The sequence below is a fragment of the Alligator mississippiensis genome, chromosome 7 (genome assembly GCF_030867095.1).
Source record: "Alligator mississippiensis isolate rAllMis1 chromosome 7, rAllMis1, whole genome shotgun sequence".
NCBI lineage: Eukaryota > Metazoa > Chordata > Crocodylia > Alligatoridae > Alligator > Alligator mississippiensis.
Window position 1 is genome coordinate 74,715,862 of NC_081830.1, and position 22,831 is coordinate 74,738,692.

The window sequence follows — 22,831 nt, forward strand, 5'->3', positions numbered from 1 at the left end:
GGACAAAAGGGGAGCACATAAAAAGTGGAAACAAGGTGAGATCACTAAAGATGAATATACCTCCTCTGCTCGTGCTTTAGGGAGGCATTTAGACGGGCCAAAGCTACCATGGAGCTGAGGATGGCAACCCAAGTAAAAGACAACAAGAAATTGTTTTTTAGATATATAGGGAGTAAAAGGAAGGCCCAGGGAGGAATAGGACCCCTGCTAAATGGGCAGAAACAATTGGTGACAGACAGGGGGGACAAGGCTGAACTCCTCAACGAGTTCCTTGCCTAAGTGTTCCTAAGCGAGGGACAAGACAAGTCTCTCACTGGGGTGTAGAGAGGCAGCAGCAAGGCGCCAGACTTCCATGCATAGATCCTGAGATGGTGCAGAGTCACTTGGAAGAACTGGATGTCTTTAAGTTGGTAGGCCCGGATGAGCTCCATCTGAGGGTGCTGAAGGCACTGGCCGACATCATTGCAGAGCCACTGGCAGGAATATTCGAACGCTCGTGGCACACGGGCCAAGTCCCAGAGGACTGGAAAAGGGCTAACGTGGTCCCCATTTTCAAAAAGGGGAGGAAGGAGGACCCGGGCAACTATAGGCCAGTCAGTCTCACCTCCATCCTTGGCAAAGTCTTTGAAAAAATTATCAAGGCTCACATTTGTGAGAGCCCAGCAGGGCAAATTATACTGAGGGGAAACCAGCACGGGTTTGTGGCGGGCAGATCGTGCCTGACCAATCTAGTCTCCTTCTATGACCAGGTTACAAAACACCTGGACACAGGAGGAGGGGTGGATGTCGTATACTTAGACTTCAGGAAGGCCTTCGATACGGAATCCCACCCCATACTGGTGAACAAGTTAAGAGGCTGTGACGTGGATGACTACACAGTCCGGTGGGTGGTGAATTGGCTGGAGGGTCGCACTCAGAGAGTCGTAGTAGATGGGTCGGTATCGACCTGGAAGGGTGTGGGCAGTGGGGTCCCGCAGGGCTTGGTCCTTGGACCGATACTTTTTAATGTCTTCATCAGTGACTTGGACGAGGGAGTGAAATGTACTCTGTCCAAGTTTGCAGATGACACAAAGTTATGGGGAGATGTGGACACACCGGAGGGCAGGGAACAGCTGCAGGCAGACCTGGATAGGTTGGACAAGTGGGCAGACAACAGAATGCAATTCAACAAGGAGAAATGCAAAGTGCTGCACCTAGGGAGGAAAAATGTCCAGCACACCTACAGCCTAGGGAATGACCTGCTGGGTAGCATAGAGGTGGAAAGGGATCTTGGAGTCCTAGTGGACTCCAAGATGAACATGAGCCGGCAGTGTGACGAAGCCATCAAAAAAGCCAATGGCACTTTATCGTGCATCAGCAGATGCATGATGAATAGGTCCAAGGAGGTGATACTTCCCCTCTATCGGGCGCTGGTCAGACCGCAGTTGGAGTACTGCGTGCAATTCTGGGCGCCACACTTCAAGAAGGATGCGGATAACCTGGAGAGGGTCCAGAGAAGGGCAACTCGTATGGTCAAGGGCCTGCAGACCAAGCCCTACGAGGAGAGACTAGAGAAACTGGACCTTTTCAGCCTCCGCAAGAGAAGGTTGAGAGGCAACCTTGTGGCTGCCTTTAAGTTCATCACGGGGGCACAGAAGGGAATTGGTGAGTTTTTATTCACCAAGGCGCCCCTGGGGGTTACAAGAAACAATGGCCACAAACTAGCAGAGAGCAGATTTAGATTGGACATTAGGAAGAACTTCTTCACAGTTCGAGTGGCCAAGGTCTGGAACGGGCTCCCAAGGGAGGTGGTGCTCTCCCCTACCCTGGGGGTCTTCAAGAGGAGGTTAGATGGGCATCTAGCTGGGGTCATCTAGACCCAGCACTCTTTCCTGCTTATGCAGGGGTTCGGACTCGATGATCTATTGAGGTCCCTTCGGACCCTAACATCTATGAATCTATGGCTATCTAAACCAGGGCTGTCCAACTTCTGAGTAGCTGGGGCTGCATGCCACACTAGTCTTGGAGAGCCTGTGCAGCCAGTGCAGCCTCCCCAGGACCGCATGGGCATATATGCTTCCCTGCCCCCATCTCCCCCCGCCAACTCCTGCCACCCCTCAGGCAGTGTGAGCCCATCCAGCTCACCGGGCTCCTCCCACCACACTGCCTTGCCCACAGACCCTGGCCGCAGCAGCAACTGGGGAAGTGGCAGCTGGACAAAAGCCCATAGCCCACATGTTAACCTTTTGTGGCCTGATCTAAACTAAAGCACCTCATTGCAAGCACCCTGAACCCACCTTCAAGGACCCCAGGATATTTCTAATCTACCACTCCAATACAAAGTCCATTCCAATGTTCACTCTCTCTCTCTCTCCCACTCAGACCACTTGTCTGGCTTCAACATCTTTTACCAGGCCTCAGTAGTCAAGAAACCCCATGCCTGCACACAGCTGCTTAACATGCATGCTCCTCCCACAATTATCAAGCCACCTTTCAATCTCTTGGAGATGCTAACAACCCAGGTAACTAAAGTATATCACCAGCTGTAATTAACTCCACAATCATCCCTATTCTGTCAATCCTTCTCAGAATTAATCAGTTCTCATCTTGAAACTACTTGGGGTGACCCTAAAATTTTTTCAGCAAGCTAATTAGCGCTTCACTATTCTGATGGCTAGAAACCTTCTTCTATCTAAATTCCAGTCTAAATTTATTCAGAATCAATTTGTACCAGTATAATCCTACAGGACATTTATCTTTTAACTTAAACAATTCTTCCTCATTAATTTCTACTGCAATGTATTTTTGAAGAGTAATTATATCCTTCTCAACTTTCATCTGCTAGGCTAAACAAGCCAAGCTCTTTTAATCTCTTGAAAGACAGCTCTCCAATTTATCATCTGCAAATTTATAAGCATGTAATTGGTTCTTGCATCAAAGTCACTAGTGAAAAATATTAAAGGAAGTGATCCACAGACTGATCACTGCAGAAAGCCACAAATAACTTCTCTCCAATCTAACAACTCCCTTTTCAGTATAATGCACTGTAGTTTCTTCCTTCAGCTAGCTCCTTATTCCCTTTATAATTTTTGTACAAACCCCCCACAATTAATAATTTCCTGTATGACAATATCAAATGCTTTGCTTAAATCTATTTAGTTGGTCTAATAAAAGATAACACATCTACCCAAAGAGGAACCTTGCTTAAATCTAGATATGTTGCGATCACTTGTTATAAAGACTGGGAGCCACCTTTTCAAACACATCATTGGATTCACCTGTTGGGTGCCACACAGCAAGGTCAGTTTTACCAAACCTGACAACAGATTCCTCTTTACTCAGACTTACAGGATATTTCCAGCCAGTGGCCGGAAGGCAACTGTGTTAGAGTGTCTCTCTCTTTTTGTATAACATCAAAAGCTAAGGGAATGTTTCTGAGAACTTACCACAGGGGCTTCAACAGGTACTGGTGGTTGTACTTGAAGGTTTACTGCAACAGTTTGCGGTGGTGGAAGAGTCTGAAATGGCAGCTGGACCAAAGCTTCTGCAGCAGGAAGCTCCTCCTCTGAGACCAAAGTATTTTGCACCAAAACCTGGCCCTGGGATAGAATTTCAGGCTGGACTTGTAAAGACTGCACAGACTGCAAGGGCAGTTGTTGAATCTGTGTTGAAGATGCTGATAGCTGTGGAGGGGCTGCAATTGGGATTGGTGCGGACTGTAAGGTTGGATATTGCTGGTGTGGTGCTGAAGACACTATCTGCTGACCTGGGGACACCAGGGTGGGCTGATCCACTGACCCAATGGGTACTACTGGGGAAGGTGGAAGTGGAAGATGTGATGGAAGATTAAGCTGTTGTGCTACTGGTCGTACTGGACTACCAGTCGGCTGGGGATTCTGCTCTGACTGAAGAGCAGATGGCACAAGAGGATTTGTTTGCGACTGGATAAGTGCTTGTGGATGAATAATTATTGTGGGTGACTGGCTAGGTGAATGAGAAGGTGGGGGAGACACTACTACCGATTGCTGAGCTGACTGGGATGGAGTAGGAGATACTGTTAAAGGAGGAGGATGGATGTGAACAGGAGAACAATGTTGTGACTGGACACTGTTGGGAACTGGAGGAAGACAGTGGCTTTGGAGTGGCACGCAGTGTTGTGACGGAGGTGGTTCCTGACTGGGAGGAGTCTGAAGAGCAATTGGCTGGACTTGCTGCTGCTGTTGCAGTATCAGTTGATGGTGGGATATCTTTGGAGGTGGAGAATGAAGAGGAATCTGCTGATGTTTAATGAGAGAATGAGGATGAATTGGAGAATATGAAGCTGTGAGGGGGAAAAAAAATGACAATTAGTAATTATTTCCTTTAGTTCAGGGAACACTACAATAAATGTTTAAAGGAGAAAGTTTTCACATTAGAAGAGTAACGTCAGCATAGAACTTGAAGAAGCCATCCAGACAAGCATCAGTTGGAAATTCAATGAAAAATACTCTCTACTGTCACACGTAGCATCTCAAACACAATGCGGTAAGGAATACGTTAATTTTGATAAATTCCAAAGTGAAATGCTGCAGTAAACAATTTACTAAAACCATGTTTCCTTAATAAAATCTAAGGTCAACAAAAATGCAAAGTCATTATTTTCTTGCTGCTAAGTCTAAGATTATTATTAATGAGATCTCCTCTTTTAGTTAAAAAATACATTTAAGTTGAAGAGGAACAGGGATTTAACATAGCCAAAAATGAAAGAAGTTCAGTGGAGTCAAAATTTGCTTAAAACAAATTACCACTTGGGCACTGTTCTTTAAATATGAGCTTTAAAACAATAATGGGCTGGAAGCCCTGTTTTAACCAAGCGTATTTTAGGCCAAATTTGTCAAAACTCAGATGCCCAAAATTGGGCAAATATACGAAGAGTTAGGCTCCTAAAACTGGCCTGATTTCCAGTAATGTTCTTTCTGCTCTTCAAAGAAGCCAGTGACCCCACTTGAATAACTGCCTACAGTAGAGAAACTAACCATACTCCTCCACATATACCCGTCTGCTTTCTTTCTTTCCTTTGATTACTAATTATTATATCACATCTATTTATTTTTAAATAGGAGATGGTTTCTTTTATCCCTCTGGTTGAAGTCAATTTTGACAAGACAAGGATTCCAGAGCTGTATTTCCTGCAGCCTTACTCTCTTTTCTCTTCTTCTGAAAGCATGGCTTCTCTGCCTCATTCAGACCACTTACGCGGACTACATTTCTACCCTTTGACTCAGGAGATATGAATTTACACAATAACCAATTTAAGTATGTGTATAACCTTACCTTGGTTGACCTCATCCCTCATATTTTTCCCTTTTGTCATGCTTACTTATTACAACTTTTATATTTTATTAGAAAAATCTTTGAGTTGGAAACAGGTTTATTTATGAACATGTAAAAATTCTTAACACAATTGTTTCCTGATCACAACTGAGCCAACTTATGGGTGCCGAAGCAACAGAAATAAATTATATTAATACCTGAACTAGATTATACAGAGAAACATGCATACACACCTTTTTGCTTTCCTATTCTGTCTGCTTCCATTTCCCTCCCTTCCTCTCTGTGGAAGCACAGACAATTCTAGTGTATAATTTTTTCCAACACTACTATGGATAACTATTTATCTCTAAAAGATTAAAAACCCGAATCATTAGTGTGGTATCAGACACCTGCCTGTTTTTTATCTGATACACTGCATGTTTAAGTAACAACCTTTCTAAAGATAAAACTTCATCCTACCTGGTGCTATTAACTGATGTATGCTGGATGTCCGTGTGACAGGTGTACTTCGACTCTCGGAAGTTGGGCTCTCTCCTTTTCTATTGCTTTCTGCAGGATCTGGCTGGCTGCCCTTGGTACTGATTGCAGTTTTATTAGGGCACAGAGCCAAAGACTGAGCTTGACTACTGCTCTTTGGTTGGCCAGTTGGGGAACTGGACAATACCCCCGGCTTCTGACTACGCAATGTCAAGTTCTGGACCTAGGAAAAAGGAAAATGAAAAAACAAACATATATACGTGTCTAGCTAATACATGGAAACACCAAGATGATAGCAATAATAATCATTGACTTGATATGTTTTTCATGAATGTTATGAATATAAATGATAAATTGCAAAATACTTCAATATGAAATGGCATGTCACAGAATTTCAAGGTAAGTAAAAAATAATACTATTCCTGTTTAAATGGATGACAAGCAAATACTTTCAAAACGTAAACTAAATCTTAACTTTATAACATGGGTTCCTTACAAGGCTTTTGAAAAGAAAGAAATTATAACTGGTGGAAAATAGCAGGACGCAAATTTGATTCTGAGTTTGACACATTTCTCCAGTTCTGCTGTTGCTTTATAATAAATGTGTTAGAGTGTTATAGCTGTGATGGTCAAGGCATTCAAAAGCTTGTCTAACTTTATCTAAACTACACAGTTGGGGCGAGGGCAACAGCAGGGCCGAGACTGCTGCTCCCCCTCACTCCCTACCCCACAGCCGTGATGTGGGGGAGCTGTGGGTGGGCAATGAGGAGCCTGGACCTGCATCCTGGTGAGTGAAGTGGGCAGGGGGAGGTCTGATTTTCCATGATAAAAAACATAAAATCAAATACCAAAATATATATGTACTTAGAATTTATTTTATTATACTGCTTGAGGCACTGGTAGGCTTCCAAACAGCTTTAAAATTGTAAATAGATCAATAAAACATTGTGTGCTCGCTACAACCTAAACCCCTGCAACTGAGACACATACACACACACACATTACATACATATATATACATATACCACCCCAACCCCCTCTATACACCTACAGAGAGTGGTGTTTCATTTTGATTGAAGATTTAGGGTCTTTTAATGATAGATTTTTTTGCTTCTTCTCCCCTTTCTTTAAATCACAGAATTTGCAATTTTTAAACAAAGAAAACCAGGATCCCTGCCCATGCAACATAAACATATACAATGATTATTTTCAACAACTGTTCTTTCTACCAGTGGATGTTTTGGTTGTGCTTTCCAGTTGGTCTGTCCTCAGCCCCACAATGCTATTAAGGAAACCAAGTGCCAGCACCCTTTCTCTGCAATATGTGCCAAAGAAGCTGGTATCTAGTTTCAGTGGCTTATACACCCAGGTGAACAGTCCTTCCTTGCTTGCTTGCTGTGCTATCTGCAGAAAGATACTTAATAGTGGTGCTAGGATTCCCAGATGAATTTGGAAATACTGGTGTGAGAAAGCTTTGCACTGGGATGCTTGGGTGCATGTCTATGAGGTAGTTAGCTGTGTTAGCTCTAAGGTGTCACCCTACTCTATCTTCTGCCTGATTTCAGACAAATGGTTCAGTATTCATAGGCAATGACCAGCCTTGCCATGCAAGAGAACTCCCTTGAGATCTCAATGGACTGCTAGTCTTCTACCACGGCTTCCTCAGGACCCAGAAAGCTGCTTTCAGTGACCCTGTCTGTGGAAAATGCCATTGAGGAAGACTGCTTCATGGAACCACCGCTATACAACACTCACCCGTAGTGTACAAGGGGTTGGAAGGCCCATTCTCACAAGGGTTTGGCTCAAGGGTCACCCATGCATTCCATCCCAACTATGCACTCCAGGAGGTGAAAGTCACCCTATAATCCCCATAGTATCCTCTTATCTCAAGCAAGTGCTGGTGGAGGATGCCCCCTACCCACTTGTAACCTCTGTCACTGGGTCCTGTCCCACTAGCACCTCACACAGCCTCCCATTTAGTATCTAGGCAGTTGGCTTCCTGTAAACATGCATATCAACACACTTTCCATTTCCTTACTCTTGTATCCTACCCCAACACCAAGCACTAGCACTTCCTGCCACTTGGGGACAACCAGTATCCTGTTTAATTAGTCTTTACTTAAGTCTGGTGCCACCAGTTGTAAACTGGAGGGCCCTGCATGGTGCCATAAGGATAGACTTGTTATTGGCATGGCTTTCAGCATCTCCCAAAGTTTGACCATTCTGTGGAGAAACAAGGATGCTGGTATACCCCTAAATAGAGGAAGTCATGCTGGCTAGAAGAGGGAGTTGGGGAGGAAGCCCAAGTTTCAGCTTCTCCAGAACCACATGCTGAGTTTCTGGCTGCACTTTCCCCTCACAAGCTCATCTTTGCTTGCCCCACCTGATGCCCCACAAAGTTGCAAGATTCATAGATTCATAGATGTTAGGGTCAGAAGGGACCCTCAATAGATCATCGAGTCCGAACCCCTGCATAGGCAGGAAAGAGTGCTGGGTTCAGATGACCCCAGCTAGATGCTCATCTAACCTCCTCTTGAAGACCCCCAGGGTAGGGGAGAGCACCACCTCCCTTGGGAGCCCGTTCCAGACCCTGGCCACTCGAACTGTGAAGAAGTTCTTCCTAATGTCTAGTCTAAATCTGCTCTCTGCTAGCTTGTGGCCATTATTTCTTGTAACCCCCGGGGGCGCCTGGGTGAATAAAACCTCACCAATTCCCTTCTGTGCCCCCGTGATGAACTTATAGGCAGCCACAAGGTCGCCTCTCAACCTTCTCTTGCAGAGGCTGAAAAGGTCCAGTTTCTCTAGTCTCTCCTCGTAGGGCTTGGTCTGCAAGCCCTTAACCATATGAGTGGCCCTTCTCTGGACCCTCTCCAGGTTATCCGCATCCCTCTTGAAGTGCGGTGCCCAGAATTGCACGCAGCACTCCAACTGCGGTCTGACCAGCGCCCGATAGAGGGGGAGTATCACCTCCTTGGATCTATTCGTCATGCATGCAAGACTTCCTCATAAACTTTCTTCCTTCACACCATGTTTTTATTGGTTTCATTTCATAAGGTACGGGGGTAGGGAAAAAAAAAAAAAAAGAGAGGAGATTTTATCTTTGTAAGAGTGAAAGAAAAAAGGGAAGCAATCAGGAAAAAATAGAAAAACAAAAAAGTGGCAAAGGGAGAGACACACAAGTTTCCCAAACCTAGAGATGTTTTGTTCCATTATTACAGACTGTTAGTGAGCTATTCTGCATGCTCTTGCTACTTGACAGATGATACCGTAAACCAAATTCTCCCAGCCAAACATCCCCGTCTAACTAGAAGCTAAACTCTGTGCTAAGCTATCATTACATTAACTGTATTTCCCAAAATGTAGTTTAATGAGCTGCCTTTTTTTTCTTTTTTTTAAACCAGGGGTTGGGAGATGAGGAAGGAGAGGAGAGGGAAACTGATTCCCCATTCCCATCTAATAAAACACCCTCCAAAACCTAGGGAAATAGATTAATACAGCCTAAGGATAGCAGGCTACTGCTGAACCAGGGCCATCACATCACTAGCTGCTGGTGAAAATGGATCTTTGTGATGTCACTGCTGCTATAGAAACCGAGAGGCAACACAGTGAACATTATATCTGGCATCAAAAGACCATGGGACGTTGAGAGAGGAGGCAACATCGAGTCTGGCAGCTCAACATCACTGCAGCTCAACTGAGGGAAGAACACTTTATGGAGAGATGTCCAACCAAAAGGGCTGCAAACAAGGAGAAAAATCTTCAGATAAGCAAATGCATCAGCAAGTCAAAAACTCCAGGCAAGATGAATATGGTACTTCTGTCAACAAAGAGCTAATGGTTTATGCAAACAAGGTTGCTTCAGACATGGTGTTCTCATTCTTGAAGACCATGAAAGTTGAAAAGAAGGGCAACAAGCATGCTCCAGCTTGCCTGGTTTTGAAGACAACAGCTCTCAAACACACCAGAGATGTTATATCAGACTTGATAGACTCAATAATGAAAAATCTGCATAGTGTTACAGGTGAGCTCATGACAGACTCTGGCTTCGTTGCTACTGTGAAGAAAAATCTATTCAGTGTAGCGAATCAGAAGTCTACTGAAATTCTGGAAGCAATGGTTAAACGCCTTTTTCAAGCCCTAGCAGGAGAAGATAAGGGACAATCCAGGTCTCAAAGTCTAGCATTTACATCACTTAAAACAGGGTCCCAGGACCCAAAATCTCAAGCCATGCAGTTCACAGCAATGCAAAGTGCAATGCACAACTCTGGAAAAGACAAGGAAAAAGGAGGAAACAAATCTCAATCGTCTTCATGCAAGCCTTCAGAAAAGCACTGCTCAATGGATAAGTATGCAAAAGACCTCATTGTGACTGCCTTAATGTTGATACAGCAACATCTACTGCAACAGACAAACAATGGTAAGGACTCTAGCGAATCACATGCCACTTCGTTTGGGTATGTTTCCCGTGATGCACATTTCGAAAAAGCTGGGAACAGCCAAAGCTCCAAATCCCTTGCAGAGGCTTCTGGGTCGAGGCCAACAGGGACAAGGAACGATTACCAACAGCAGCTCTACTCCCAAAAGGGAGATATATCAAGTGTCCTCTTGTCCATCATACAGAAGGTCTTGCATGAAGCTGGGTTCAATATAGAAGACAGCTCCAGCGAAACAAACAAGAGCTTCAAGCATACCCCTGCCAGCGAATGGGAGCCTGGCAAACAGGCCGTAGCCAAACAGCTGAATTCAGCCATGGAGCAGTCTGACAATATGGATCAGGTCAACAAGCAATTTTTTGACCAACTGGTGGAATCTGTGATAAAGTTATGTCTCTTCATGGTCAAAGGCAGTGGCACTGATATAGCTCTAGGTGACTTGTCAGAGGAACCCAATGCATTTGGTACCTCATCTGCAAAAGCTCAAGCAACACCCAGGAGAGCTTTCCAATAAAAACAGAACAGAAACCCATTTACAGGTTCGTCTTCGGGTTCTCAAGTAGTAGTGACCAACCAGAATGCCAACAGCAGCTCACAAAACAAGCAGCTTCAGTCTATCTCACTCAGTTCAATGTGCCTAATCTGTCATTCATGCATGGAAATAAGAAGGATCTGAAGAAGCTTTCTCTGCTGGCTGAAAAGTGGCCACAAAGGGCTACAGCGTGGGGGATATTCTTCAGGAAGTGATGAGGTACTTAGAAAAACAACAGTTTGATGCCACTGTGAGAAATGTAACTTGCTGTAGACTGATGGTCTGGTTGATTAATAATCTTTAAGGAAACGCCGACTCCCCCTGCCTCTCAACTCACTTTGACCCAGCCAAAGCACCCAAACCAGCTCTCTGCTGGCACAAACACGCACGTTTGCAAGGGACAGCTCTGCATTGAATTCAACAGTCTGTCATACACAAGCTGGGTAAGATCATCAATAAAAAAAATAAAAAAAGCAAGGACTACTTTATTAAGTAGCTGAAAAAGATTACTATGCGAGTACTAGTTAGAGGAATAATCCTCTTACCAAACAGGTACCTATGAAAATTTGGGTTGCAAGGGTGGAAGGATAAGAAGATGGGAGGCATAACTAGGGAACTAATGGTGTATCCACCCTAAACTGAAAGCCTTCCTAGGAAAGGACAGGCATTTTGATTTTTGCTAGGGGATTGTCCTGGAAAACTGCTTTGAGATTTTCTTCCACATCAAACTCTACCTAGTAGGTGTCTAATAATTACATGGATCCTGGTTTTCTCCGATTAAATATCCCATATGATCTTACTTAAAACCCCCATATCCGTGTTTTTCCTCAATTAAAATGAAATTGCCAAAACAACATTTTATTGATATATTTACAATTTTAAAGCAGTTTGGAAGCCTATCAGTGCCTCAAACATTATAATAAAAATAAATTCTAAATACCTCTATACTTTGGCACTTAAATTTTAGCTTTTCATCACAGGAAGTTGGAGCTCTCCTTGTGTCATTCACTCACCAGGATGCAGGCCCAGCTGCAGCGACCCCTCCTCCGTGCCCCCACTGCTTTGTGGCGCTGAGCAGCCCTCACATGCCAGTGCCCTGCCCCTGCCCCTCCCATTGCCCGTCACCCCCAAGCCACAGCCCCTCCCAGCCCTGCCAGGGCCCCTCACTCCCGACCCACTCTCACTCCCTCCCAGCAGCAGCACCCCCACTGCAACATGACACAGGTCCAGCTGCAGCTGTCATGTCCTATCCCCCCGCCTTTGCATTGTGGCTCTGAGCAGTGCCAGCCCCTGCTGTTTTGTTCCCTGCCCCTGTGCTCAGGCCCAATGGTCGCTTCACTGAGGCTCAGAGACTGGGGTTGGCCTGCCTCTAGCTGGTCACACCACTTCTCCTCCAGGCTGGCCTTCCCCTGCACAGGCTGCTCTAGGAGACCAGTTGGGCTTCAGGTCTGGCTCTGGCAGCCGCAGGCACAGGACCTTTAAAATATGGTTGCTTTTGAAAAAATTTTGGTCATACTCTGGGGAAGTACTAAGGTATGCACTTAAATAGTTTGATGTAGTCTATGTGTCACTAGTAGTCAGTGTCACAGGTGCTGCGTTCCTCCCCCAGAGAAACTGAGCTGGAAAAATACCAAAGTGTAAGGAAAAATACTGTAGTATTATCTTTACATTAAGACTAATACAGACAATCAAAAAGCCCAAGGCTGAATTAATTCAATCTTTGCAGGTTAGTCTAAATTACGTAGATTGAACTAATAAGCAAGCAAACAGACATTCATTTTGATTCTGGAAATGCAACCACATGCCTTGCAGTGGCCTAGCAGAGCCAGGGGGCTGTGACTTGGGAGTGAGGGGCCTGGACCTGCATCCTGGTGAGTGAAGTGGGCAGGGGGACCTCTGATTTTCCAAGATAAAAAACCCGGAGTCAAATGCCAAAATTTACAGGTATTTATAATTTATTTTATTATAGTGATTGAGGCACTGGTAGGCTTCCAAATTGCTTTAAAATTGTAAATATCTCAATAAAACATGGTGTTCAACTGATACATACAACACATACATACATACATACACACACTCTCTCTCATATATACATATATAGTGGTTTTTCATTTTAATTGTAGAATTTGGGTTTTTTAAATAAGAATTTGTGGGGGGTTTTAATCGGAGAATTTGCAGTTTTTAAACAGAGGAAACCAAGATCCCTGATGATGAAGCACTAGAATAAACCTGCCATCAGCAGGAAACAGTTTTGAATTGACAAAGGAAAGGGCCACATAACTTAATTAGTTTTGACTGCTCCAATTTCTCAGCTAAATTATTTTTTGTGTAAGAGTCACATAACTTTTCTTAAGACTCCTCAGTGCATGAATCAAATACATATATTTCATGCTTCCTAATTTTTAGAACTAAGTAGGAAACTGGTTCCTTTTAAACACAGCTATTCATTGTAACCAGATTCATGGTCACTATGGTTACTAACAAGCAAATCATTTTGTTCCCAATACTGTTTATGTAATAAAGCCTAAGTTAAGAAATGGGTTCCCTCCTGCTACTCCAGTGAAGTCAGCAATATTATCATCATGCTCTCTATGACTGAAAGAACAGTTTACTTCCTTACCTTAGCTTTATTTTATACAGTACCATGGTATGGTATAGGTGCAGACTATGTAAAACCTGCTAATGTAGGAGTGGACAAGATTTTGCTACCATGGGCTGCTGCTTGCAGCCCTGCTCCCTGCTGTGGGATATAAATCTCCTCTCCTATCCTTTGGTAATCAATAGATGCTGCAGGGAGAGTATGGATCAAGGTAGGCAGTAGGAACTTGGGGACACCTCCTCTACTGTCCTGGCTGCAACACTGTGCTGATTCCCCAAGTTGCCAGAGGCTGGATCCAGTCCACAAGTCATACAATGCCAACCCCTTCCTAACATGATAAAGAAGAGCTTCAGCAATCCAACCATAACATTACCTTCATGCAGGGCATGCCAAATCAGGAAACTGTAAGCATCAATTTCTATAGCCACATCTCGTCTACAAGCTAACCATGTCTTGCAACAGCAATGTGTTGCAACAGCACCCTCACACATGCCACTGCTTCACACTGGGTAATGGCATTTACATGGACATGAGGGTGAGCTGGGGGGCAGGGTAGGGGGAAGGCTCACCTCCTTAGCACTGCTATAGGACAGTACCAATTAGCCCACTCACAGCATCATATGGAGATGGCTACACTGCTTCTGGTCCAGAAGGCAGGCCAGACAACAGTACAATGTGTTTGCGGAGCACAGTAAGTGTTATTGTTAGATGTTGGTAGATATTATTTTTGTAGTTCTACAAAGTTTGAGAATGAGGTTTTTCTAGGAAGACTGCTTCCACATACCCTTCGCACTGATAAGAAAAAGGTAGGAATAAAACCTTGATTAGGAAAGCTTTCCAAGACCAGCCATGATGAAGTCTGCAGACAGAGAAAAGATACCTGCATTACTCAAGAATATGGAGAATCAAATCATCCAGGCTAAGAAATTCCTAAACATACACTATAAATCCCAACATAAGCAGCAGCAAGAAGAGGTCAGCCCAAGCCTCAAAACAGACATCCACCAATCATCTGTCAAAGATGAAGTTTCTTCAAATATGTAGGGGAGCACATTCTTATTGAGGAACAGGTAAATCACTCAAGATGAGCAACCTATGGAAGGCCCATTCTCCCAAGGGTTTGGCTCAAGGGTCACCCATGCATTCCAGCCCAACTATGCACTCCAGGTGGTGAAAGCCATCCTATAATCCCCATGATATCCTCTTATCTCAAGCAAGTCCTGGTGGAGGATGACCACTACCCACTTCTAACCTCTGTCACTGGGTCCTGTCCCACTAGCACTTCACACAGCCTCCTATTCAGTATCTAGGCAGTTGGCTTCCTGTAAACACACATATTAACACTTTCCATGTCCTTACTCTTGTATCCTACCCCAACACCAAGCATTAGCACTTCCTGCCACTTGTGGACAATATCAATACAATCGCGCACTCCCGATCCATGATCGTCATGGGGGACTTCAACTTCCCTTACCTCTTTTGGGATGAGCGCATGGCCAAATCTGACAGGTCACATAGCTTCATCACATGCATTCATGACCTCTACCTAACCCAAGAGGTCTATGGGCCAACTAGGGGAGAGGCACTGCTTGATCTGGTCCTGGCCAATGGGGAGGACCTAGTGAGCGATCTGCGGATCGAGGGGAAAGCTTCGTGACAGCGACCGTGAACTGGTCACTTTCTTAGTTCACTGAAGAGCAGGCAAACGCAACAGTAAAGCTGAAGTCCTGAACTTTGGGAAGGCTGACTTCTGCCAACTGAGAGAATTGGTCAGTCAGGCAATTAGAGGCCATTCCCTCCCCAGAAAAGGGAGTACACGAGGATTGGTCATTTCTTAAAAACCTAATCCTTGAAGCACAGGGCAAAACCATACCATCTCACAAGAAATGCAATCAACAGGCAAGAAAGCCCCCATAGCTGAATAAGGAACTCTTGGACCTTATTAAGAATTAATGAGAGAATTATCCTGGCACATGTCCACAAGGGGCTAGCAGGGGAGATTATGCTTAGGGGCAACCAATATGGTTCATTAGAGGCAGGTTGTCAGACCAACCTGGTGACCTTCTATGACCAGGACACAAAATCCTTGGTGTCGCAGTGGACGTAGTCTTTCTGGACTTTAGGAAGGCCTTCGACACTGTCTCTCACCCCATTCTCATTAAAAAACTTGGAGACTGTGGTGTCGATACCTACACAGTCAGATGGGTCACTAATTGGCTGAAGGGCCACACCCAGAGAGTGGTGGTGGACAGGCCTCATTCGACGTGGAGGGATGTGGGCAGTGGGGTCCCCCAGGGCTCAGTCCTCGGGCCTGACCTGTTCAACATCTTCATCAGCTACTTGGACGAGGGGATAAAAAGCACCCTGTTCAAATCTGCAGATGACAGTAAGATGTGGGGAGAAGTAGGCATGCTAGAAGGGAGGAATAGGCTGCAATCGGACCCGGACAGGTTACAGGGGTGGACGGATGAGAACAGGATGGGTTTCAACACTGACAAGTGCAGGGTACTGCACCTGGGGAGGAAGAACCAGCAGCATGCCTACAGGCTGGGGAACTCCCTTTTCATCAGTGCAGAGGCAGAAAAGGATCTTGGAGTCATTATTGATGCCAAAATGAACATGGGCCGACAGTGCGGAGATGCGGTCAGGAAGGCCAACCATACCCTGTCATGCATCCACAGATGCATCTCAAGCAGGTCCAAGGAGGTGATCCTCCCCCTCTATGCAACACTGGTCAGGCTGCAGCTGGAGTACTGCATCCAGTTCTGGGCGCTGCACTTCAGGAGGGTTGTGGACAGCATGGAGAGGGTCCAGAGGAGGGCCACTCACATGATCGGGGGCAGCAGGGCAGGCCCTACAAGGAGAGGCTAAGGGACCTGAACCTGTTTAGCCTCCACTAGAGAAGGCTGAAGGGGGATCTAGTGGCTGCTTACAAACTAGTCAGGGGGGACCAGCAGGCAATGGGAGAGTCCCTGTTCCCTCAAGCACTACCAGGAGTGACAAGAAATAACAGGTCACAGGCTGGCAGAGGGTAGATTCAGGCTAGATATCAGGAGGTGCTACTTCACTGGATCCCTTGACAATTTTCCCTTGCCAGGGCAGCTAGGATCCTACCCTGGGAGGATCACCTTGCCGGGGTCATTTGACCCCAGTAGTCTTTCCTGCCATGGCAGGGGGTCAGACTTAATGATCTGCTCAGGTCCCTTCCAACCGTACCAACTATGATACTATGATTAAGCTCAAAAGAGCAGCCTACACCAGCTGGAAAACAGGAAGCATTACCAGAGAGGATAACTCTGCACTTGCCCGCACTGTAGAAAGTGGTTGAGGAAAGCCAAGGCACAAACTGAATTTAGGCTAACTACGGGAATCAAGGACAACACAGTCTCTTCAGATGAGCGGGAAGCTGGAAAAAGAACAAAGATAGCACTGGGCCCCTGACAGACCCAATGAGGCAACTGACTTCTGATGCCCAAGAAAGGGCCAATCTCCCAAATGACTTTGGCATTGGTTTTTCACCCTCCCAGGGAGGATCACACTGTCAGGAACAGCACAAACCAATCCGGGAGTGGGCGATGGGCCTAAAATCAATGTGGATCAGGTGAGGGTACACCTTGAGGAACTGCAGGCCCAGATGGAATGCACCCAAGAGTCCTGAAGGAGCTGGCAGTCATCATTGCATCCCCTTTGGCAGAGATGTCTGAAAAATCATGGTGCTCAGGCGAGGTCCTGGATGACTGGAAAAGAGCCAGCCATGGTCCCTATCTACAAGAAAGGGAGGAGGGATGACCTGGAGAACTAATCAGTCCTACACCTGTCCCTGGAAAAATCCTCAAGGAAACTGTCAAGGGATCCATCAATACCAGACTGACGGAAGGCAAGCTTCTGAATGCCAGCCAACATGGCTTTGTGACTGGCAGGTCAGGCATGACCAACCTCATCGCCTTCTATGACCAGGTAACACGTGCCCTGGACAAGGGTGCACATCATATACCTGGACTTCAAGAAGGCCTTTGACCTAGTGTCCCATGATATCCTCATGGTTAAGCTGGAGAACTGTGGCCTTGATCATCATACGGTCCAATGGCTAGGCAACTGGCTAAAGGGTCCCAAAGAGTACTAGTTGAAGGAAGCACATCAACGTGGCACAGGGTGACCAGTGGAGTCTCTCAGGGCTCGGTACTTGGGCTGGTACTCTTTTACATTTTCATTAGTGATCTGGATTCGGGAGTCAGATGTGAACTCACCAAGTTCATGGACGATACCAAATTATGGGGGAGGGCAGTCACACAGCAGGACAGACTCTCAAGGTGGGTTGATCAAAACTTGATGGCCTTCAATGCAGAGAAGTATAAGGTTCTGTACCTCAGTAGGATAAACCCCAAGCACACTTACAAGCTCAGCAGTGCTATGCTCGCTAGTGCCACAACCGAAAGGGACTTGGGGGTCTTGATTGACCACAAGATGAATATGAGCCATGAATGTGATGCTGTGGCTGGCAAAGCTAGCCAAACCGGCGTGCATCCACTGATGCAAGCAAAACCAGGGAAGTCATCCTTCCACTTTACTTGGTCCTGATGAGACCACAGCTGGAGTACTGCATCCAGTATTGGGCTCTCCACTTCAGGAAGGATGTGGAGAAGCTTGAGAGTCCAGCGGAGAGCCACTCATGATCCAAGGCCTGGAGGGAAGGCTGTACGAGGAGAGGCCGAGGGATTTGGGACTCTTCAGTTTGGAGAAGAGAAGGTTCAGGGAGGACTTGGTGGCAGCCTACAATTAGATAAGGAGGGGAAGATCAGGACCTGGGAGAACACCTGTTCACCAGAGCTCCCCTGGGATAACAAGGTCTAATGGCCATGAAACTCCAGGAAGGCCGATTCAAACTGGATATAAGAAAAAACTTATTTACAGTGCACGTGTCCAGAGTCTGGAACAAACTCCCCCCAGAGACGGTACAAGCACCTACTATGGATTCCTTCAAAAAACACGTGGATATATTTCTTGCTGGAGTCACTTGATCCCAGTTGACTTCCTGCTTATGGCTGGGGGGGGGGGGAGGGGAGAGGGGTTGGACCCAATGATCTCTCGAGGTCCCTTCCAGCCTATAATGTCTATGAAATACCCTGTTTAATTAGACTTTACTCTAGTCTGGTGCCACCAGTTGTAAACTGGAGGGCCCTGCATGGTGCCATAAGGATAGACTTGTTATTGGCATGGCTTTCAGCATCTCCCAAAGTTTGACCATTCTGTAGAGAAACAAGGATGCTGGTACACCCCTAAATAGAGGAAATCATGCTGGTTAGGAGAGGGAGTTGGGGAGGAAGCCCAAGTTTCAGCTTCTCCAGAACCACGTGCTGAGTTTCTGGCTGCACTTTCCCCTCACAAGCTCATCTTTGCTTGCCCCACCTGAGGCCCCCCAAAGTTGCAATACCTTCTCATAAACTTTCTTCCTCCATACAAGCTGGAAACAGACAGGATGTTAAGAAGCAAATCAGCACAACTTTGTTGAGGGTAGATCATGCCTGACAAACCTTGTGTCCTCCTATGGCCATCTGAATGAGGGACATGTAGTGGATGTAATTTACTCAGACTTCAGTGTAGCCTTTGATTCTGTTTTCCATGGGATTCTCTCAAACAAGCTCGAGGGTGCTGGATTTGACCAGTCTACAGTGAAATGGGTGGACAATTGGCTTAGAGGCTGCTCCCAGAGAGTGGTAATTGATGGGATGGCCTCATGCTGGAAGGCAGTCTTCAGTGGTGTCCCTCGGGGATTGGTGCTTGGACCCACGTTCTTTAATATATCCATTAACGACTTGGATGAGGGGGTGGAAAGCTCAATTATTAAGTTTACAGATGATACAAAGCTGTGGGGAAATGTGGGCACGCTGGAGGACAGAGTCAGGATCCAGGATGACCTTGACAGGCTGGACTCATGGGTGAATCAGAATCAGATGAGGTTTAGCACGAATAAGTGCAAAGTCCTTCATCTGGGTAGGAAGAACCCTCACCATAATTACATGATGCGTGGTGGCCTACTGGCTGGCACAGCATCTGAACAAGACCTGGGAGAAACGATCGACTAGAAGATGAATATGAGCCAGCAGTGCGATGAGGTTGCCAGAAAGGCAAACAGAATTGTGGCGTGCATCAGCCAATGTGTGACCAATAGATCCAGAGAGGTGCTTCTCTCTCTCTATTCGACACTAGTGAGGCCTCAGCTGGAGTACTTTGTCCAATTCTGGGTACTGCACTTCAAGAAGGACATAGAAAAGCTCAAAAGAGTACAAAGAAGAGCTACCCACATGGTCAAGGGCATGGAGGAAACAGACTCTCCACTGGGGAGGAGGCTCTGTTCAGCCAGACTGGCTGACCTGCTCCACTGGGCTTTAAACTAACCCTGCTTGGGGATGGGGGGACCACTGCCACTGCTGGCCCGCTGAGCAACCCTTGCAAAGCCAGGAGGCCAAAGTACTTAAGGCCAAGGCACTTAAGGGAGCCCACCCCTGCACCGAGCTGTAGGCAAGGCAAGGGCCCCCATTAGGACACTTGCGTGCCTGTACACAAATGCCAGGAGCTTGGGGAATAAACAGAAGGAACTTGTTCTCCTGCTTAACACAAATAATTACAATGTCATAGGGATAACAGAGACCTGGTGGGACTCCACCCATGACTGGGCCACAGGTATAGAAGGTTATACCCTGTACAGGAGGGATCAAGTGGACAAAAGGGGCAGGGATGTAGCTCTCTATATCAAGGAAACCTACGTGTTTCTGCAAGCTGACACTGGCACCCAGGATGGATGACTGGAGACCCTCTGGGTTAAAATCCATGGGGAACATGGCACAGGGGATGCAATGCTGGGAGTCTACTACAGACCTCCTACCCAGGATCAAGAGCTTGACCAGGAGTTCGCCAGGGAATTGGCTGAGGCTGCACGCTCCCGGTGCATGGTTGTCATGGGAGACTTCAATTACCCAGACATCTTGTGGGAAGCTCTCTCTCATGCGTGGATGAGCTCTCTGACACAAGAAGTCTACGGGCCGATGAGAGGTAAAGTGCTGCTTGACTTGGTTCTGGCAACGGGGGATGACCTAATCAGCGACCTAATGATTGAAGGGAACCTGAGTAACAGTGACCACGAGCTGATCATCTTCACCACACGCCGTAAAGCTGGCAAGTCAGTCAGCAATACAGAAATCTTCGACTTCAGGAAAGCTGTCTTTGACAAGCTCAGGAGGCTTGTCAGTGAGGCCCTGAAGGGCCTCAGCTCAAAGGGGAGGGGATTTAAGGACGAGTGGTTGCTCCTCAAAGGAGCAATCCTGGATGCGTAAGCAAAGTCTATTCCATCTTGAAGGAAAGGGCTCTCCAGGGAACTAGCAGACCTCCCGCGTCTAAAAAGACAGACCTACAAAGGATGGAGGACTGGATCCACCTCCAAGGAGGAATATTCTCATCTGGTCCGGTCCTGCAGGGAGCGAGCCAGGAAAGCCAAGGCTGTGACGCAACTCCAACTAGCTACAAGTATCAAGGTCAATAAAAAGTCCTTTTTTAGATATGTGGGGAGCCGGAGGAAAAGCAAGGGCAACATTGGACCCCTGCTAAACCACTTGGGACAACTGACAACCGATGCCCAGGAAAAAGCCAACTTGCTAAATAGGTACTTTGCGTCAGTCTTTCACCAGTCCCACAGGACACCCCTGCCCATTATGGGACAGGGAGGTCCGGGTGAGGGAGTTTCCTTATCCTCCATCAGTGCTGACCTCGTGAAGAAACACCTTGACAGGCTGGATACCTTCAAGTCAGCCGGCCCCGACAGTTTACATGCCAGGGTACTCAAGGAGCTGACTAGCATCATAGCTCGGCCCCTGGCACGGATCTTCAAGAACTACTGGCGCTCTGGTGAAGTGCCCGAAGACTGGAAGAAGGCCAATGTGGTGCCTATCTTCAAGAAAGGGAGGAAGGTGGATCTGGCAAACTATAGGCCCATCAGCCTGACCTCTATCCTGAGGAAGGTCTTAGAAAAGATTATCAAAGAGGCCATTCTTAACAGACTGGCCAATGGCAGCATCCTGAGGGATAGCTAGCACAGGTTTGTTGAGGGTAGGTCATGTGGATCTGGTATCCCATGATCACCTCTTAGCAAATCTGTCTAATTGCGGCCTCGGTCTCACCACGATCCACTGGCTGGGGAACTGGCTCCGTGGTAGGACCCAGAAAGTGGTGGTTGATGGAAGTCAAAATCGTTGTGGTGCCCTGTGACCAGTGGGGTCCCTCAAGGCTCTGTCTTTGAGCCTACACTATTCAACATCTTCATTAATGATGTGGACATTAGTATCAGAAGCGGACTGGCCAAGTTTGCCGATGACACCAAACTCTGGGGTAAGGCATCCACACCTGAGGACAGAAGGGTGATCCAGGATGACCTTGACAGGCTCAGGAAATGGGCGGACGAGAACCTGATGGTGTTCAACACTGAAAAATGCAAGGTTCTCCACCTTGGGAAGAAAAACCTGCAGCATCCTTATAGGTTTGGTAGTGCTACGCTGGCTAGCACTACGGGTGAAAGGGACTTGGGGGTCACAATTGACCACAAAATGAACATGAGCCTTCCATGTGATGCTGCTGCTAGTAAAGCAAGCAAAATGCTGGCTTGCATCCATAGATGCTTCTCAAGTAAATCCCAGGACGTCATTCTCCTGTTGTACTCGGCCTTGGTGAGGGTGCAGCTAGAGTACTGCGTTCAGTTTTTCAAAAAGGATGTGGAGAAGCTTGAGAGTCCAGAGAAGAGCCAGACATGATCAGAGGTCAGGAAAACAGACCTTATTATGAGAGGCTGAGAGCCATGGGACTTTTCTGACTGGAAAAGCGCAGGCTCAGGGTGATCTGGTGGCCACCTATAAGTTTATCGGGGTGCTTAACAGGATCTGGGGGAACGTCTGTTCACCGGAGCGCCCAAGGGATGACAAGGTCGAACGGTCACAAACTCCTCCATGACCGTTTCAGGCTGGACATAAGGAAGAACTTCTTTACTGTCTGAGCCCCCTAGGTTTGGAATAGACTGCCACCGGAGGTGGTTCAAGCACCTACTTTGAACGCCTTCAAGAGACAACTGGATGTTTATCTTGCTGGGATCCTATGATCCCTGCTGGCTTCCTGCCTCTGGGGCAGGGGGCTGGACTCAACCTTCCAAGGTGCCTTCCAGCCCTAATCTATAATAAATAAAGAAAGAAAGAATTGGGCCTGTTGTTCAGTTTGAGTAAGAGAAGGCTGAGAGGTGACTTGACAGCTGCCTACAAATACATCAGGTGTGAACACCAAGATATAGGTGAGTAATTCTTCATGATGGCCTCAAGGGATGACAAGGACCAACAGACATAAGCTTATGGAGGGTAAATTCAGGCTCAGTATAAGGAAGAACTTCTTCTCTGTAGGGGATGGCAAAATCTGGAACACCCCCAGCAGAGGTGGTACAGTCGCCATCCTTGGACATGTTCAAGA

The 22,831-nt window shown here is 46.5% G+C and overlaps 2 protein-coding genes across 7 annotated transcripts in view; one reads left to right on the forward strand and one right to left on the reverse strand.

Annotated features, from left to right (window-relative positions):
* The window catches only part of PHC3 (polyhomeotic homolog 3), a 123,074-nt gene that overhangs the window by 45,894 nt on the left and 54,349 nt on the right, over positions 1-22,831 (reverse strand). For all 6 annotated transcript variants that reach the window (XM_059731141.1, XM_059731139.1, XM_059731137.1 and 3 more), the window contains 2 exons: positions 5,752-5,992; positions 3,426-4,300 (listed from right to left, as the gene is read on the reverse strand). In XM_059731141.1, coding sequence (XP_059587124.1) covers positions 3,426-4,300; positions 5,752-5,992 — 1,116 coding nt within the window. The remainder of the gene's footprint in view (positions 1-3,425; positions 4,301-5,751; positions 5,993-22,831) is intronic.
* Positions 9,256-11,207, forward strand: LOC102563601 (A-kinase anchor protein 4-like). The gene has a single exon (XM_059731132.1). It carries the CDS (start codon positions 9,490-9,492, stop codon positions 10,714-10,716), a length of 1,227 nt encoding a protein of 408 aa, XP_059587115.1. The 5' UTR covers positions 9,256-9,489; the 3' UTR covers positions 10,717-11,207.

Bases quoted from the DNA above. Each gene is read 5' to 3' on its own strand.
- LOC102563601 (XM_059731132.1), top strand. From the start codon at position 9,490: ATGTCCAACCAAAAGGGCTGCAAACAAGGAGAAAAATCTTCAGATAAG.